This window comes from Oryctolagus cuniculus, chromosome 12 (genome assembly GCF_964237555.1).
Source record: "Oryctolagus cuniculus chromosome 12, mOryCun1.1, whole genome shotgun sequence".
In the NCBI taxonomy this organism is placed as follows: Eukaryota; Metazoa; Chordata; class Mammalia; order Lagomorpha; family Leporidae; genus Oryctolagus; species Oryctolagus cuniculus.
Window position 1 is genome coordinate 17,338,704 of NC_091443.1, and position 19,430 is coordinate 17,358,133.

The 19,430-nt window shown below is 43.1% G+C and overlaps 1 protein-coding gene across 3 annotated transcripts in view; it reads right to left on the reverse strand.

The window, feature by feature from the left end:
- HERC2 (HECT and RLD domain containing E3 ubiquitin protein ligase 2) overlaps positions 1-19,430 on the reverse strand; it is a 233,159-nt gene that overhangs the window by 165,092 nt on the left and 48,637 nt on the right. For all 3 annotated transcript variants that reach the window (XM_051822208.2, XM_051822209.2, XM_051822210.2), the window contains exons 4-9: positions 15,432-15,569; positions 8,926-9,145; positions 5,054-5,154; positions 4,159-4,315; positions 2,444-2,554; positions 1,410-1,581 (exon numbers count right to left, since the gene is read on the reverse strand). In XM_051822208.2, coding sequence (XP_051678168.2) covers positions 1,410-1,581; positions 2,444-2,554; positions 4,159-4,315; positions 5,054-5,154; positions 8,926-9,145; positions 15,432-15,569 — 899 coding nt within the window. The remainder of the gene's footprint in view (positions 1-1,409; positions 1,582-2,443; positions 2,555-4,158; positions 4,316-5,053; positions 5,155-8,925; positions 9,146-15,431; positions 15,570-19,430) is intronic.

A 19,430-nucleotide genomic window follows, 5' to 3' on the forward strand; every position in this document is an offset into this window, starting at 1 on the left:
CAGAAAATATTTGCGAAATCCAAGATGTACTTGTAAAGAGCAGCAGTACTGGGACTCGGGCCCAGACCCTGGCCCAGCACCCCAGCCCTCCCCATCTCAGCAGCCCCGCCTATAAAGGATGCAGTCGGTACTAGATACAGGGACAGGTCAGGTGACCTGCCTCACCTAGCGCTCAGCCTACAGGAAGGGCCAAACAGTAAGTCAGTATTCCATTGCTCTTTTCTGGTGTTTATCTACAAGCATGTGCTTCAAACTTGGTTCTGTGCTAACGATGAAGCTGTTGCTCACTGATCAAGGTCTTCTCCATGAACAGCACAATGGAGGAGACAGAATGGACACTTACCTGGTCTTCCTAGGCAGAAGCCAACACGAACAATGAATGACTGCATGCATGGATTCTTTCAGGGTGGCCACAGTGAGAGTTTCTGTTAGACTACCATCTCTGAACGAGACCCATGGCTCCAACCTATAGTGCCTTGAGCCTCAGCCTTCAGCACCACCACTCAAGTGCCAATAAGGCCTGATTCTCACGCTCTACCCTTAAATATTGTCAGGAACTGAACCCTCTGTCTTACTCTACTGACTCACCCATTCATGGAGGTGAACATGCTTCTTTCACATCTTCCACCACACCTAACATTCATACACCTTCATGGCCAAGCACGGCACAGCACTGCTGGGAACATGAGCGCACTAAGCCACATGCATGACAGGCTCAGCAAGTCTAGCTCAGCAGAAAGAAAGCTGCATGGTCAACATGGAAATGACAGGTATCTGACAGGACAACAATCATGTCAAGACATGGGCCAGCAATGCAGCACAGGGGTTAAGCTGTCACTTGCAATGCTGGCATCTCCTATCAGAGTGCCAGTTCAAGCCTTGACTGCTCTGCTTCCAATCCATCTCATTGATAACGCACCTGAGAAAGCAGGAAGAGCAGTGGAAGATGAAGTACTTGAGCCCCTGCCACCCACATGGGAGACTCAGAGGGATTTCAGGGCTCCTGGCTTCAGCCAGGACCAACCCAATTTGGGGAGTAATCCAGAGAATGTAAGATCTCCTCCACTCTCTCCCTCTCATTCTCTGTCACCCTGCCTTTCAAATAAATAAATAAATCCTTTTATTAAAGGCATGAATTCCTCCTACTAAATACACAAAGCCCAAAGACTAGAAATCAGAGCTGGCTTTGGCCTCTCTCTCTGTCACATGGATGAAGGCTAATGGGTTCGTACGGTATTCTGCTGCACTGACATTATTTATTCTGTGACCCCTCACACCTGCCCCATCTGACTCACTACTGTTACCACAAATCCCCACACACCCAGGAAGCAACCATAACCATGCACATGGCTTGGTTATAAAGGGCCACTTCTAAAGTAACTGCACAGAGAGTTGTGTGTGACACTTACGTGTATGTCCCCCTCTGCGTGGGGCATGTCCTTGCTGCAGATGATGCTCTGGAACCTCTGCAACAGAGGCAGGAGGGGGGCACTGGTGCCCTGGGCAGAGCGCTCGTTGTCAGTCTCCTGCGCCCCACTGTCCCACAGCTGAAGCAGCAACAGGATGGCAGATAACATTTGGCTGAAAGAGAAAAGACATTTATTTCCTAGTAAAAGCAGATTACCATTTTTGCCACGGTCCATCAAAAACAAAAGCAAATAACTAATACAAAAAAAGTAAGACAATAAATACTTCATTTGTGAAAGCAAACTAAAGTAATGCCATGGAAATGATTCTTGGAAATAAAATCACTGAATCAATGCCAAGATTTTAACACAATCATAAAACCACTTAAGACATTCAAATAGTACTTTTTACAAAATTTCTAGGACCCTAAATTAATGGAATAAAAATTATGATTCAGAGTAGAAGTCTGGCACAGTGGCTGAGTTATTGCTTTGGGCACTGGCATCCCATATCAGAGTGCTTGGTTCAAGTCCCAGCTACCCTGCTTCTAATCCATCTTCCTGCACACTCTGGGAAGCAGCAGGTAATGGCTCAAGTGGCTGGGTCCCTGCCACTTACATGGGAGGCCTAGACTGATTCCAGACTCCTGGCTCAAATTGACTCAGCCCCCAGCTATTGCAAGCATTTGGGGAGTAAACCAGTAGATGGAAGATTGAATTCTCTCTTTATGTATATGTGTTTGTATCTGTCTTTCAAATAAAATAAAAATAAATACAATTTTTAAGTGATGATTTAAGGAAAACTAAGGGGAAAAGAAAAAAGACCAATTCCTAGATGACTAGAAAACTGAGCACCAGAAAAGGAAGTGAAAAGAATGCAACTAGACCAAGCCTGAGAAGAAAGGCCCCAGGACAACCCTGACTGCAGAACACCATTCATTTTGCACAGTCACAGAAGATTGAGTGAAATGCCACAAAATGCAGCAGATGTGCAGAGACAGCGGCATCTCCACCAGTGTCTCCTGGGCACTGCTCACCTCAGCGTGCCTCTCTGCACAGCCAGCTCCAGCAAGATGGCCAGGGCCAAGTGCTGGTCCTGCAGAGGGACACCTCCTGGCCCTTTGGTCCCTGGCGTCCCATGAACATCCCTGCAACGACAGCAGTGGAGACAGGCACCAAGCATTGTCAGAGTAAGCAGCACACTGAAAACCATGCCTACACGTAACCTGCATTCTCTAACCCATGGAATGATACAATTTTAGTATTTCTGAAAATTGGTTCTCAAAATTATTCAGATATTTTCAAGTATAAAATTTAGCTTTTAAAGATATGTTTTACTAAAAGTATTACTTTAGAGACTAAATCATATTTGAGGATTCCAAGTTCCTAAAGCAAAAATAATTTATATCATTATTCAAAGTATGAAAAAAAAGTTTACATATTTTTCCAGTTTCAATGAAATACAAGGCTGTAAGAAGATTAACAGTTCCTTATAAAACTACAGAACCAACCTTTAAAACTATTTGAGGATCCATATGCAAAATGTCTATATTTACTTTTATCTGACCAAATCAGTATTTTTAACCTTTCTTTGTTACCCAGTAATAAAAAATAAAAATTTTTAACTAAAGATTAGAATGAGAAAATCTTGTGACATCAACATTTCCCCTGAATTTCTAAAATTAGTCCCAGGCCTATTTTTTAGGGCTCTTACTTTTAAAACATTGTGGCCATGCCTTCATCAGCACTCCCCACAGGTGCAGATACCACAAACGCCCCTGTGGGCCAAGGAAGGCACAGTGGTGACCTCTGGCAAGGAGACTGAAAAGGGGCCTCACTTTTCCTCTATATCTTTCTTGCTGAATTCTGTACTAAGCACATACACTTCCCTTAAATTTAAAAATAAGGGCCAGCATTGTGGCTCAGCGGTTAAGCTGCCACCTGTGATGCTGGCATCCCATATTAGAGCATCAGTTTAAGTCTCAGCTGCTCCACTTCCAATCCAGCTCCCTGCTAATGTGCCTGTGAGAGCAGCAGAAGATGGTCCAGTCCTTGGCCCCTGCTACCCTACCCACATGGGAGACCCAGATGGGGCTCCTTGCTCCTGGCTTCAGCCTGGTCCAGCCCAGGCTGTTTCAGCGTTCTGGAGAGTGAATCAACAGATGCGCTCTCTCTCCCTCTCTCCCTCTCTCCCTCTCTCACTCTCTCCCTTCTTCCCTCCGCCCCTCCTTCTCCCTCTCCCTCTTTCTGTCACTATGCTTTCAAATAAAATAAATAAATGTTTAAACCAGAGTTCATGCTTTTTCCTAGCAAATACACATTCAAGTTTTGTTTTCTTGGGTTTTTTGTTTGTTTGTTCTTTACATCGAAAAGAGTAGCTACAGGTTTAGGGAATAGCTGTTTATTCCCATGTTATTTATCAAGATCTAAAAGTGAGCACCATACATCACTCAGATCTGTGGTTCCTCTTAACACCAAGTGGTAAATACAATAAAAGCTTAAGCACTGCAAATAATTCATCACCAAATCTTAAAATATCTAAACATATATAAATTACAAAAGCACCTTTCATTTTCTATCCCACTCAATATGACAGCTTCCGGGTCAAACCAGGTCTTGAGAACCAAGACGTGGAGTCATGAAACTGAGGCAGTGCTGAAACCCAGACGGGAAGCCAGCCTGCTAAGTCCCTTAGCTCTCAAGGAAGGTAAGGGCGCGCAAGCACACGAGAACCATTCTCACAAGAACTCACCCCGTCACGACGGATCTGAGGAACCGGGTTGCTCTCTCCACCACCTCCAGCCACACAGAGGACACCGTGCTCTCGTCAAAGAGTGAGGCCTCGGGAAGAGCCCGTAGGGCGTCCAGAGACTCCTGCAACAGCTCACTGCAGAGGTCCGCGTCCTCCCCTGGGCGCACACAAGTACATCAGAGGAAGCCCCCGACCCACTGGTGCGAGAAGATGCCACTGTCAACTTCTCACTCCCTCACTCAACACCAAAGGCCATCAGTTGTCTCACAGTCAGTTCTCACAGCTCTGACCTGAGCAATATTGATTTCCAGAAACAAGTCAGTGCTGAGGCATTCCACAGGAGTGGTTTCCCTGAAGGGTGTGCACATACACTCTCTGCCTGCTTGGTTGGTTGGTCAAAAACAAACAAAACCAAACAGACTCTGTAGCCCTTCATTTTATAAATAAGGAAACAGCTGGGCCGGGGTTGTAGCACAGCAGGTTGAATCACACTTGTGATGCCCACATCCCATACTGGAGTATGTCAGTTTGAGTCCTGGCTACTCAGTTACTAATCCAGATTCCTACTGATGCGCCTGGGAAAGTGGCAGAAGATGGTCCCTACCATCCATGTGGCAGACCCAGATGGAGTTCTAAACTCCTCACTTCAGCCTGTCCCATCCCTGGGTCCTATGCCATTTGGAGAAAGAACCAGCAGATGGAAGATCTCTCTTACTTTGTCTGTGTCTCCCTGTTTTCTTTGTCACTCTGCCTATCAAATAAGTCAATAATTAACTAAGAAAAACGGAGGGACAGAGAGCATGTGAGATCAGCCAAATGGCATATGGGGGCAGACCTCTGCAAAACTCAACTCTCTCCAAGTTAGGAAAATAGAGTGCATGCTGGGCACACATACCTGACCTCCAGGCCCTGCGTAAAAACGCAAAGGCAAAAGATAGTGCTGCGCGGGATCCGACTCTGGCAAGTCCTTCCACGCCTCTGCCTGTGGGCCGAGAACTGCAGACACACACAGAGGGGCGGGAGTGGTCAGTCAGAGGAACATGCAATCACTAAACAAAATCAGGTCACAGCAAAGGATGTGGATCACAATGGGACTGGGGGTTTTCTTTAGATGACAGTGTTAGTTCCATTTTTTAAAACTATTATGAAATGTCCTTTGAAAGGAAAGTTTTCTCTTTAAAGTAAAAAAAGATAGTAACAAAGAAGTTTAAATGACGTGGAAAAATGCTCATGAATTGACCTGTGGGAGAGGGGAAGGAGACAATAAATAAACAAAAATACATAAATGGGATGGTTGAGGGGAAGGAGATGATAAATAAACAAAAATACATCAATGGGATGGGGAACAAATCTCACGTAGGAAACACAGGCGAGGAGGGAAGAGCATTCCAAGAACAACGCTCTGGCTGCACTGCCCCACGGCTGCTCCGCATCCTTCCTGCCTGAGACCTGCATTTGCAGTTCAGATCTACATCCTGGACCCACGTGCTCATCCCATTACTTTTCACCCCATGCTGCTGAGTTACCCTCTCCAGAATGCATTGCTTATTATCTTCATGTGTCTATTAAGCTTTGTACCACTATAATTATACAAGTTAATTTAACAAATCACGGTTTTACTCTGCATGTTGTAAAAAGTTACACCAATGTTGTAACATAAAAATCATCATGTAGGGATCAGTATAGTGTACAGCCAGTCAAGCTGCCACCTACGATGCCACCATCCCATATGGGTACTGGTTCAAGTCCCAGCTGCTCCACTTCCAATTCAGCTCCCTGCTAATGAGCCGGGGAATGCAGCAGAACATGGTCCAAGTGCTTGGGGCCCTGCCACCCACATGGGAAACCCAGATGGAGTTCCAGGCTCCTGGCTTTGGCTTGGCCCAGTCCTGGCCTTGCAGATATTTGGGAGCCATCAAATAGAAAATCTCTCTCTCTGCCTCTCCCTCTCTTTCTGTAACTCTGCCTTTCAAATAAACAAATCTTTTTTTAAAAAGTCATGTTATAGAAATACTAGAATACAAAAATGTATGTATAATACAAACTCAATCATGCTAGCAAGTAATTTTATTTTTGCTCTATGCTACATGGTATTTCTACTATTATCTATTTTTATATATATTTATATATAAATATATAATACTATATTTATGTATTAATATAATTAATTATAAATTAATTTTATTGATTATTTATTAATATCATTAATATAATTATTTATTAATGTGTTGTATGAAATATAGAATATTTGTATATAAATGTATATTTTATATATATTTATATATAAAACTGCACAAGTACAGTGTACTCACAGTATTTCAACTATACACCATAGTCTCCAAATTTACTATAATACGTTTTCACACTCAGAGGAAATACTATTAAAATCATGATGACCGGCGGGCGCCGCGGCTCACTAGGCTAATCCTCCGCCTTGCAGCGCCAGCACACCGGGTTCTTGTCCCAGTCAGGGCGCCAGATTCTGTCCCGGTTGCCCCTCTTCCAGGCCAGCTCTCTGCTGTGGCCAGGGAGTGCAGTAGAGGATGGCCCAAGTGCTTGGGCCCTGCACCCCACGGGAGACCAGGATAAGTACCTGGCTCCTGCCATCGGATCAGCGCGGTGCGCCAGCCGCAGCGCACTGGCTGTGGCGGCCATTGGAGGGTGAACCAACGGCAAAGGAAGACCTTTCTCTCTGTCTCTCTCTGTCTCTCTCTCTCACTGACTGACCACTCTGCCTGTCAAAAAACAAACAAACAAACAAAAAAAAAACATGATGACATGGAATGATCTCCCACAATACAGTGTCCAGTTATAAGTGAAAAATGTGTGAATGCTAATCTGTAAGTGCTTGAATTATACACATAGAGTTCTGAAGACACTAGAAATTGTAGTGACTGGCTGCCTCTGAGGCCGGCTCTGGGGACCCAGGAGACAGCATCTTTGTTTCTAAAGGAGAAACATGAATGGACACATAACAGGACACATAGTCCTTAAAACAGGTAAGGCCTAAAATGGCAAAGCAACTCTGGAATAAACCTAACACAATTTCCTACATTAGTGTTCTTTACAATTAATATGTAAACCTAAAGTAAGATTCCACTTAGCCATTTAGCCTAGATAAATAAAACCTCCATTCACACAAAAATCTATACATCAACACACATGGAAGTTGTGTTTGTAATACATAAAACAGGAAACAACGGAGACAAACTACACATACATACCATGGGCTACTGTGGAGCAATAATAATAATAATAGTAATAATAATAATAATAATATAATAAATTGGGAGAATCTCAAGGGGATTATGCTGAGTAAAAAAATAATTTAGAAATTAAGTGGTTTCCAGTTGTTAAGGTGGTGGGAGGGAAAACAGATGAGAGTGGAAATAAAAAGAGCCCATTGACCATGCACCTTGACTTTAGCAGTGACATCACACAAATCTACACTTGGGATAACACTGCAAAAAAATCCACAAACAAAACTGAATATATGTAAAACCAGGAAAACCCAAACAAAATGAGTAAATTATATCAAAGTCAATATTCTGATTATAATCACTGGGTTATCATTGTCCAAGGATCACCATTAGGGAAATAGGGTGTAGAGCACAAACAATCTCTGTGATTCCTTACAATGGCATATAAATCCACAAATATCGCAAATAAATTTGTTTTTTAATTCTAAGAATTCCTCTATTGACCAAAAGATTCATTCCAATGAATCCATCAACTTTTAAATCATCACAAAGGATAGAGCATACAGAAAAATCAGCTGGGCCTTGGCCACATTTGCATTTTGGGGAATTTACTTTGGTCCAACGAACATACCTGAGAGCCCAGAGAACCTCAGCACCTAATACCCACCTACGCAGAGCCCCTCTGATAGGTCAACAGCCACCACAGCCACTGCTCACCCTCACCAAGAAGCAAAGCAGGGACTGTGCCACTATCATCAAACAGGCAGGAACCCAGCCCGTCACCTGTCTTAATTTACGCTAAAACTATGACATGTAATGTGACTTCAGGTAGATTTAAAATAAAACAAACACCAAGGAAATATGCTACCATTGACATTCTTGCCACTGGATGGCAAGATGGCCATAGGGGAAGCCCCCAATTCTCTCTGCTTCCTGAACATCCCATGTGCTCTCCAGGGAGGAAAAGTCACTACCACAACCAAATAATGCAGACTAACTACATAAAATATGCAGCCCTCTGAGGACACAAGTTTGGCAAACAGCTACAGTCTGGAAATTTATACAGGTCTTAGGCAGTCTCATGGCTGCTAATGAATACCACAGAGGAAATCTGCAGATGAACCAGTAGACATCATCCAACTAAAAACCCTATGTTTGAAAGCATCTCATAATAAAAGAATATCACATGAGAAAGAAAAAAAGGAATTATGTAAACTAATTCAAGGCACAAACATTATCATCTAACTGTTCCCTACTTAGTAGCAAAACAAAACAAAAAGAATGTACGTTCAGATCCCATTTTTAAATCTAGACCTGAAATGATCTAGACTCTGGCTGGCTTCTACAGTTACTGGCAGAAAAGGTCTTTAAAATACTGATGCAGACTATGCAGCATGGCCTGTTGTGCATGAGCAAATCTCAAGTCCTGTCTGCAGATTATATGAAACATACAAGGGAAAGCAATAATAAAATTCCACAAGGAGAAGAACAAACCTTTATTGCCTAAGACAAACAGCCTAAATTTTATTTTTAGCTGACAATAGAGTTTTTTTCATTTTATTATTACCTTTTTTTGTCCACAGGAGGCAGAGAAATGCTGCTGCTTTTCCACTTAACTTTGACATTCTCCTGAAAGACAGTTCTGTTCAAGGCAATGAAGTAGCGTTCCAAGATCACCAGCCTCTGCCTGAGCCTCAGGGCCGACAGGGTGGTGGTGGCTGACTGAATGGCCAGAGCCTGCTGCTCTTTCACCAGCACAGAAAGACATTCCTTCAGTTCATTCACATCTAGAAAACGAGACATGAGAACGCCCAACCTGTCAGTGCCTTGGCATGGTTTGTTATAAGCTGAGATAATGGTTTATGACAACAGCTAATACTCAAGTGTACAGCATGTGCCAAAAACACTCTTAAACACTTCTCATGTACTAGCTCAGGCAATCCTCACACCCGCCGCCACAAAGTGGCACTGTACATCCATTTTAAGGATGTGGAAACAGAGGCACAGAACAGTTTATGTAATTTGCCCAAGGTTACAGGGAAGAGTACCGCATATGACACAGACCGCTCTTAGCCATCATGATAATGCTGTCTCTCAGTATACATAGTATTACCGTTAACACAAAATCAGTACTTATCAGCACATTTCCTAGACAGAGAAAAACTTTAGCCATCATTTTCATATTATGAAACTAAATTCAAATTTCTTAAAGTTTCAATAAAATTACCCAGCATGCAAGACACATGTAAGGTAACACAATTATAGGAATATTTTAGAAGCTAAAGTAATGAGTTAGAATGTGCTATGAGGGGCAGGCATATGGCCTAGTCAGAAAGATGCTGGCTGGATGCCTGCTTCTAATATCAGACGGTCAGATTCAAGTCCCAGCTTTGCTCCGGATTCCAGCTGCCTGCTAATGTGTACCCTGGGAGGCAACAGATGATGGCTCAAGGACGTGGGTCTTTGCCACCCACACTGGAGACCTGGACTGGGTTCCCAGATCCCATCTTCAGCTTGGCCCAGCTCTGGCAATTGCAGGCATTTGGGGAGTTAAACAGCAGATGGGTGCAGATGCTCGTGTTCCTCTCTTACTAATAAATAAAAATTATTTTTAATAAAAGAAGAACATTGAGGGACAGTGTTATGTTCTTTTTTTTTTTTTTTTTTAAGATTTATTGATTTATTTGAAAGAGTTACAGAGAGAGAAGAGAGAGAGAGTCTTCCATCCGATGGTTCACTCCCCAATTGGCCGCAATGGCAGGAGCTGCGCCGATCCAAAGCCAAGAACCAGGAGTTTCTTCTGGGTCTCCCACACGGATGAAGGGGCCTAAGGACTTGGGCCATCTTCTACTGCTTTCCCAGGCCATAGCAGAGAGCTGGATCGGAAGTAGAGCAGCTGGGTCTCAAACCGATGCCCATATGGGATGACAGTGCTTCAGGCCATGGCGTTAACCTGCCGCATCACAGCACTGGCCCCATGTTTTGTTCTTATTACTATTTGTTGAACTCTTTGCTTAGTGTAGGGTTAATCTTATGAGTATAAAGTAAACTGAAGGTAGAGAGGGAAAAAGAGAGGAAGGAGGAGGAAGGGTGGGGGCGTGGGGAGGAGGAAGGGTAGGATGGGAGGTATTACTATGTTCCTAAATCTGTATACATGAAATACATGAAACTTGTTTACCTTAAAAAATTTAAAGATAAGTTAATTTTTTTTTAAAAAAAAGACCATGTGGTAAGTGGTATTTATACTACCTCTCTATTTCTGTATGTTTGAAATTTTCCATATTAAGGAAATGTTTCTTAAGGAGCTAAAAGACAATCATATAAATAAGAACAACTGAAAGAATTCTTCAAGCCTAAATTTGCCTAAAAGTAGAAATAATTATAGTTGAATTATAAATTGTTATCTCCTATCATTCCCCTACACCAGCACTGGGGGTGGGGGTAGGGGCAACAGCAGAGCTCTCCTGAGCTTTTTCTGTCTCTGACATTTCTTTCTTTCTTTCTTTATTTTTAAAGATTTATTTATTTATTTAAAAGGCAGAGTTAGTTTAAGACAGAGAAGCAGAGACACCAAGAAAGAGATCTTCCATCTGTTGGTTCAATCCCCAAATGGCTATAACAACCTGGCTGGGCCAGGCTGAAGCCAGGAGCCAGAAACTTCTGAGTCTCCCACGCAGGTGGCAGGGGTCCAGAGGCTTGGGCCACCTTCCACTGCTTTCCCAGGCCATCAGCAGGGAGCTGGATCAGAAGTGGAGCAGCCAGGACTCTAACTGGTACACATACAGGATGCCAGTGTTGCAGGAAACAGGTTTACCAGCTGTGCCACAGCACCAGCCCGTGTCTCTGACATTTATTAGCCATAAGGCAGATAGTAATCAGTCTTGCAGCCTCGGATCCTTACACTTAACAGCAACACTCCATAGACTTCCCTTGGATAGAAGGCACCAGTTTTCTGACTATCCATCACCTGAATATGCTTCCATAGGAAGTGACAGATCCCAGAAGGCATTAGAGGGACACACCTCACTGCTCTCTGGGGCCCAGGGTGCAGCATCCCCAACCGCACAGATGCTATGGCACAGCTCATCTAGCACCAGTGGTAAAATGGGAGCCCTGGAGCTTTGGTCACAGAAACTCCAGCAGCTCAGAGCTGAGAGTTAGGGAAAACAATTTAAATTCCACTCTGAGTTTACAGATAAAATAGCAGCCCTGCCCTCACCCAAGGCATCCTGCCAAGCAGCTCTTAAGGCAAACAGCTGGCCCAGGACCATGTGAGCACCTTCATGGAGAAAGCCCTATCAAGGACATATTCTTGAGAGAACCTTCTTCCATAAATCAGTTTTAAGAAGTAAGAGCTTGATGCTTCCTGAAGACTCATTAAATTCCACCTTTAAATAATATTTTCAGGGCCAGTGCCATGGCGCAGTAGGTTAATCTTCCACCTGCAAAACCAGCATCCCATATGGGTGCTGGTTCTAGTCTTGGTTGCTCATCTTCTGATCCAGCTCTCTGCTATGGCCTAGGAAAGTAGAAAGTGGCCCAAGTCCTTGGGTCCCTGCACCCCCAAGGGAGACCAGGAAGCAGCACCTGGCTGCTGGCTTCAGATTGGCTCAGCTCCAGGCATTGTGGCCATTTGGGGAGTGAACCAGCAGATGGAAGACCTTTCTGTCTCTCTGTCTGAAACTCTGCCTCTCAAGTAAATAAATCAATAAAATATTTAAATAATAATAATAGGTTTCCCTCTGCTTGACTGCAAATCCCAGAAACCAGTCCAAAGCTTAGAGGATAGCCACCTCCTTGAGAATCCACATGCTCTTCCTGCCTTCTTTCTCCTGCTTATCCAGGCCCAGTCCTGACTGCTTAGCCCATCAATCACTGACACAGACAACTCCAATTTGAAACATCACAGAAAGCCAATTTATCAGAGGTTTAAGTACGACCATGAAAATATCCACATTTCAACACAAAGTTACTCATCACACCAAGAACTAAAAAAATCTAAAACTGAATTGTAAAAGGTAATCAGCTGATAGAAATTCCAAAATAAGAGCTATCAGAATAATCTAACAAGGATTTTAAAGTGCCCATGAATTAAAAATGCTTTTTTAAAAATAATGAACAACTATGAACATATGTGAAATAACTTGAGGGAGGGATAGGCGGCTTAAAAAGGGAAAAGAACCAATAAGAAATTATAGACTTGAAAAACGTAATAACCAAAGAAAAAGGCTCAGTAAAAGCACTCAACAGCAGAATGGAGGGGGAAAAGCAAAGAAACAGTATGCTGGAAAATAGAAGTTACCCAATTTGAGAAACAGAAAATACATCAGGGGAGGGGACAGTCCCAGGGACTGTGGAACTATAAAAAAAATCTAACATTGCCAATGAACTCCTCAAGGGAGAATAAAGAAAACAAAGTTGAAAATATATTCTAATAAATAATAGTTTCTAATAAATAATAGCTTAAATTTAGACATAAATCTACAGATCCGAAAAGGTAAGCTAATCCCAAATAGAAAGAATTCAAAGAAACCCAACTAAAACACATAATACTTCAACTGTGGAAAACCAAAGACATCTTGTCAGCAGCCCAGGAAAACAACACTTAACTATCGTGAAACATAATTCAAATGACAATGAATTTTTCATCAGAAACCATGGAAGCCAGATGAAAGTGCAAGATATTCTTCAAGAAATGAAAGAAAAAGACCATTAACCTAGAATGCTATGTCTAGCAAAAAATGTTCTCAGAATAACGAAAAAAATCAAAAACTCTCAGATAAAGGAAAATTAAAAGGATTTATTGCCAGGAGACTCACACTCAAAGAAAATAAAAGGAAGTTGTCCAAACAGAATGGAAATGATAAGGAATCTTAGACTTCAGGAATACCCTGATAAGCACACATATGGATAAATACAACAGACTTTTCTTTACCTCTTGTCTTCCCTCATTTACATTTACATTTACATAATCAAAAATTATAATGCTGTCAGATATGATTACAAATGTATACAAAGGAAATACTCAAGGTAAGTATAGTAACAACAAGAAAGCTTAAAGAGACCTAAAGGGAGGTAAAGTTTCTATACATAACTGGTAAAAACAATACCAGGAAATTATAGCCAACACTTTAGATACACCAAAATTAAACCTTAAAAATGGTCAAGTGGGGCCAGGGCTGTGACATAGCAGGTAAAGCCACCACCTGCAGTGCCAGCATCCCGTAAGGGAGCTGGTTTGAGTCTCAGCTGCTCCACTTCTGATCCAGCTCTCTGCTATTGTGCCTGGGAAAGCAGGGAAAGATGGACCAAGTCCTTGGGCCTCTGCACTCAGGTAAGAGACCCAGAAGAAACTCCTGGCTCCTGGCTTCAGATCAGCCCAGCTCCAACAATTGTGGCCATTTGAGGAGTGAACCAACAGATGGAAGGTCTCTCTCTCTCTGTCTCTCCTTCTCTCTCTCTGTAAATCTGTCTTTCAAAGAAATAAATAAATCTTTAAAAAATAAAAAAAAAATGGTCAAGTAAACCATGGGGAGGCAGGAAAAATAAAACAAAACAGAGAAATGAGAAACAGAACAAATGGAAAATGAAAAATAAAAAAGATCATGCAAACACTAATCAGAGGAAAGCAGATGTGGCTATATTAATGTGAAACATCAGGGCAAAGATGATTACCAGGAACATAGAGCAAAATCACAAAGTCCTAAAATGCATGCACCAAACAACAGAACTGTAAAATATGTGAACCAAATACTTTTACAATTGGAGACTTCAAATTCTCCTTTTCACAATAACTAATAGAACCAGACAGAAAATTAACAAGACAAAGGAGAATTCAACAACACAATCAACAGCATCCAATCAAAATTTATGGACACTCTAGTCAACAATAGAACATACAATTTTTTCAAATATCCAAACAACAAATACTGAAATATCATATCCTGAACCATAAAACAAACCTCAACAAATGTAAAAGAACTAAAATCATACAAAGTATGTTCTCCAGAACAATGAGAACAAACTGAAAATCACAGTAATAGGACAATAACATGAAAATCTCCAACCTCTTGAAAACTAAACAACATATCCCTAATACTCCATGCATCAAAGAAGAAGTCTCAAGGGGAATTTTTTTAAGACCCATTCATTTATTTGTTTTTTTTTGTTTGTTTGTTTTTATTTTTAACTTTTATTTAATGAATAATGAATATAAATTTCCAAAGTACATTCATTTATTTGAAAGTCAGAGAGAGAGGGGGAGAGACACAGAGACCTTCCATCCACTAAAAGAAACAAATGAGATGGAACACAAAACAAGCAGAAAGGAATAATAAAGATTAAAGCAGAAATCAATGAAAAAGAAACCAGAAAAAAATGAAATCAAAACTAGGTCTTTGGAAAAAGTCAACTAAATTGTTAACTTCTAGCAAGATCAAAATAAAAAGAGAGGAAATACAAGACACACTTCAGGGGCTGGTGCTGTGGCAAGTACATTAAGCCACACCTGCAGCGCTGGTGTTGCTGGGTGTCCCTCCAAGTCCTGGCTGCTCCACATCTGATCCAGCTCCCTGCTAATGCCCCTGGGAAAGCAGCAGAAGACGGCCTAAGTACTTGGGCCCCTGTAGTGATGCTGGAGACCTGGATGAAGCTCCTGGCTCCTAGCTTTGGTATGAGCTGGTCCTGGTCATTGCAGCCAGATGCAAGATCTCTCTCTCTGCCTCTGTCTCTCCCTCTCTCCCTCTCTGTAACTCTGCCTTTCAAATAAATAAATAAATACACCTTAAAAACAAAAAAGATACATTTCAGCAAATTTCTAGCTAAGCTAGTATTTAATGGTTACAAAGTTTCAGCTGAAGAAAATGAAAAAGTTCCAGAGCTAAATGGTGGTGATGATTGCACAACAATGTGAAAGCATTTAATACCAGTGAACTACATATTTAAAAATAAGTTTTAGGTTTTATATCCATATACTTTAGCATATTTAATTTATTAATTAAAAAGTCTATCTACAATACTTAGAAAAGGAGTGTAAAGGTTTTCAAAGTACCAAACCTGAGAAGATTATAATACCTGGTTGCTTGCCCCATACCCAGCTCTCCAGGATTGATTTGGCCCTATATGCAGGTGCAGGAATTTCTTCCTCATCTTTTTTCTCTTTGTCATTCAGATCTTCTTTCTTTGTTCCACTTGAAGTATCAACACCATCATCTGGAGAATTTTAAAAAAGAGTTAATTTTAAATCTATAACCGCTTTTCAAAATACAACAGGTACTGGTCAGTCTATATGCAAATTTCTCTTCCAGAAATAGAAGTTATAACGTACATCATTAACAGAGTATCTGACGATTTAACAAAAAAAAAAACAAGAATCATAATTGTAATTTAGTAATGAATGACTGTGTTTTGAACGACTCTTTTATAAAGAAACCAGTATGTCTTTCAAATTCTTTAAAGCACATGTCTTCTAAAACTATCCTATCAATTTCCTACCAGACTTCACAGTTAAGAAATTTAGTATTTGATATTTACCTACCTAAATTTCACACTAATTATTTTCATCCAATGATTCCCAACTGCTTACCCATGGGAGAATATAGTACAGAATGAAAGTATGATTCAAAAACCATTTTTTTTAAAGTCTATACAATGCTCTACTCCACTGCCAACTGAAAACCACTAATACACAGGGCCACTATCACTGACAAGAGTATTAATTCAGGAGTGCTGGGACACAGACAAGAAAGTTGACAATAATGATGTTAGGCCTTTGACAATTTAAACTTCAATCAAGGACAACTGCCGGGCTGGCGTTGTGGCATAGTGGGCTAAGCCTCCGTCTGCGGTGCTAGCATCCCACAGGAGCACTGGTTCATGTCCTGACTGGTCCTCTTCTGATACAGCTCTCTGCTATGGCCTGGGAATGTAGTAGAAGATGGCCCAGGTGCTTGGGCCCCTGCACCCACATGGGAGATCCAGAGGAGACTACTGGTTCCTGGCTTTGGATTGGTTCAGCTACAGCCATTGCGGACATCTGAGAAATGAACCAGCAGATGGAAGACCTTTCTGTTTCTGTCCGTAACCCTACTTCTCAAGTAAATAAATAAATCTTAAAAAAAAAAAAAAAAACTTCCATGAACCTCCTCACATAGCAAGGAAAGCTAACCCTAACCTTACAGTATGAACACTATTACTACAGAAGGCTGTTACTAAGTAATTCTCCAAATGATATAAGTGTAAATATATAATTAACCTGTTAAAGAGATTATATGCACTCTGATTACAAACAATGGAGGATCTAAACATCCCTAAGGAAACTGTTCCTTTGCTCCTAAGACTTCTGACACCAAACCTGGATTTTCACACTATACAGCTCTCTAAATCTCCCTGACACCAGTATGAACTCAACAATTCAACTGAATTCTGACACCAACTACCTGGAATTAGCAGGTAGTAAGTAGGAAGGCTCAGTATCACAGGACTGTTCTACTTCAAAAGCAGTTGCTAGGAGTAGGTCCCCAGGTTACCAACAACTGTCCAACTTTGGCTACAAACAGGAGGTTCAATAATTTGCTTCAATGCTTCACAGAATTCGGGGAAACACTGTACTTACTACTATTAGCTTATCATAATGGATATTGTAGGGGCTGGCTTTTTTGGCATTGCAGGTTAAGCCACCACTTGTGACACCAGCATCCAATAATGAAGTATTCCAGTTACTCTGCTTCTGATCCCACTCCCTGCTAATATGCCTAGGAAAGCAGTAGCAGATACTCCAAGTACTTGGGCCCTGGTCACCCAAATGGAAGGCCAGGATGGAGTTCCTGGCTCCTGGTTTCAGCCTGGCCCAGACCCAGCTATTGCAGCCATTGGGGATAAACTATCTTTCTTTCTTTCTCTCTCTCTCTCCACCACTCCCACCCTTGGTCGTTCTCCCTTTCAATTAAGTAAACCAACCTTGGTGGGGAGTTGGGGAAGATATTGTAAAGGATACAAAGGAACAGCCAGATAAAGAGGTTATACAGGACAAGGCTCAGGAAAGTCCCAAGTGCAGAAGACAACAGTGATGTTTCAGAGGGACTCATGATTGGACCTCGGCGACAAGCCTGTGCTAGCAGTGGCCCTGCCCAGAGTTGGCGTGAGGCTTTGGTGGGCGCCACAGGACCACAGGGATTACTTCCCTCAGCTGAGTCCCAGCAGGTGCACCCAGAGTGCCACTGCAGCCATCAGATGCCTTCCCTCCCACCCCTCTTATGCTGAATCCCAAACAACTCACTGAACTGTCTCAAAGGAGAACAAGTTTTACCAAAATGAATCCTGCCTCAGTTAACTGATCAAAAGGAAGAATCCTGACCCTCACAGACGGTCTTCCCCAGTGAAGAGTGGGGATCTGGTCCGAGTGCTAACCGTTGGAGCCACTGCAGCACCCTACCCTAAAGGCAAGAGAAGAAAGGAGCCGGTTTGATTCCTGAGTCACAGCCTGGCATCTGCCGTGGGAGGCCACCCTGCTAGGAGAGAGATGGACATGGGGAACTGAAGGACAGGCTAGGGGGCCTGGGATGTGGGAGCCCAGTCTTCCAGGAGAATGAAGAGAAAGGGATTGGGGGGGGGGGGGGGAGTTGGTGCTAGAGTAGGGAGATTTGCAAACGCTAACACATTTCCTGTGCAAGGCCCATTACCACTTGTCAGTTATTGTGAATATGTATATTTTAAGCAATAAGATTTGTCGCTCCCCGTCTTCGTGGGGGAACGACACAGGACCCTGCGCTGTTCCTTCGTCTGCTCGGCCCTCCCCGGGTTTGCTGCTGGTTCTTCCCGGGTTGGCTACTATCCCTTCCACCTCCGTGGAAGGGCAGCTCCCCCTGGCCGCATTCCCCACCTCCGCAGGGGAGCGGCACACCGCCGGCCGGCTTTCTCGGGGGCTGCACGGGTTCCCTTAGATGTTCCCCATAGATGTTCCTGGTGCATGCCGTCTCTCTCCTCCTTTATAGTCCTCCTCCGCCAATCCCAACTCGGCTGCCCACACGCCGAGTACGCTGCTCTCCAATCAGGAGCAAGTCCTACAGTTTATTGGTTGAACTGGAGGCAGCTGTGCGGAAGCTGTTTACTTCTCTCCCAGCGCCATATTGTGGGAGAGCAGATGCATAGAATAAGTCTTAATTCCAGCAACAGTCTAGTCCGGTTTGCTCCCCACAGATCCCCCTTTCTTTTTATTTTTGGCGTTGATACGCGCCTGTCTTCGGTGTCCCGCGGCACACACTCTGCTCTACTTGCTAGAGTTGCCACAGGCTCTTACAAGTCCTATCAATCAGGAAAACCGAATCCGGGTCCTCTCTTCGCCATTGTGAGGAGGTTTTTAGGCGCTGATGCGTGCCTGTGTTCGGTGCCCTGCAGCGCATGCTCTGCTCTGCTAGAACTGCCTGCAGGTGTTTACAAAACCTATCAGGCAAACCGAATCCAAGCCTTCTCATTGCCGTATTGTGGGGGAGACTTATTAGTGTTGGTTTGTGCCTATCTTCGGTGACCTGCAGCTCATACTCTGGTCGAGCTGCTTGCTGGCGCTTACCGCCTTAAATCAGGCAGACCGAATCCAAGCCTCCTAATTGTTGCATTGTGGGGAAGCTTTACTGATGTTAATTCGTGCCTGTCTTCGGTGACCTGCGGCGCATAAGCTGCTAGCCGCCGCAGGTGCTCATCGTGCTCATCGCCTCATTTAATCAGGCAGACCGAATCCAAGCTTTCTCATTGCCATGTTGAGGGGAGGCCTTATTTTTCTCTATTTCTCTATCTCCGGGCATTCCTATTTCTCCCATTTTACTTCTGTCTGCCAACATTCCTATTTCTCTCACTTTACTTCTAAACTTCTGTTTCTCTTATCCCCGCAGCTTCCTGGCGCCTCGCCCTGCCGGCAGGCTCCGCCCCGAGGCTATTTCTCCGCGGCTTTCCCGCCGAGCCGCTTCAGCCCGCGTCTCTCATCTGCGCGGCTTCCCGGCTTTGCGCGGCTTGGCTTCGCGCGCTCCGCGGTCTCCACGCCCTTCGCGTCTGCACCACGGCCTACGCCAGCCCCGTTCC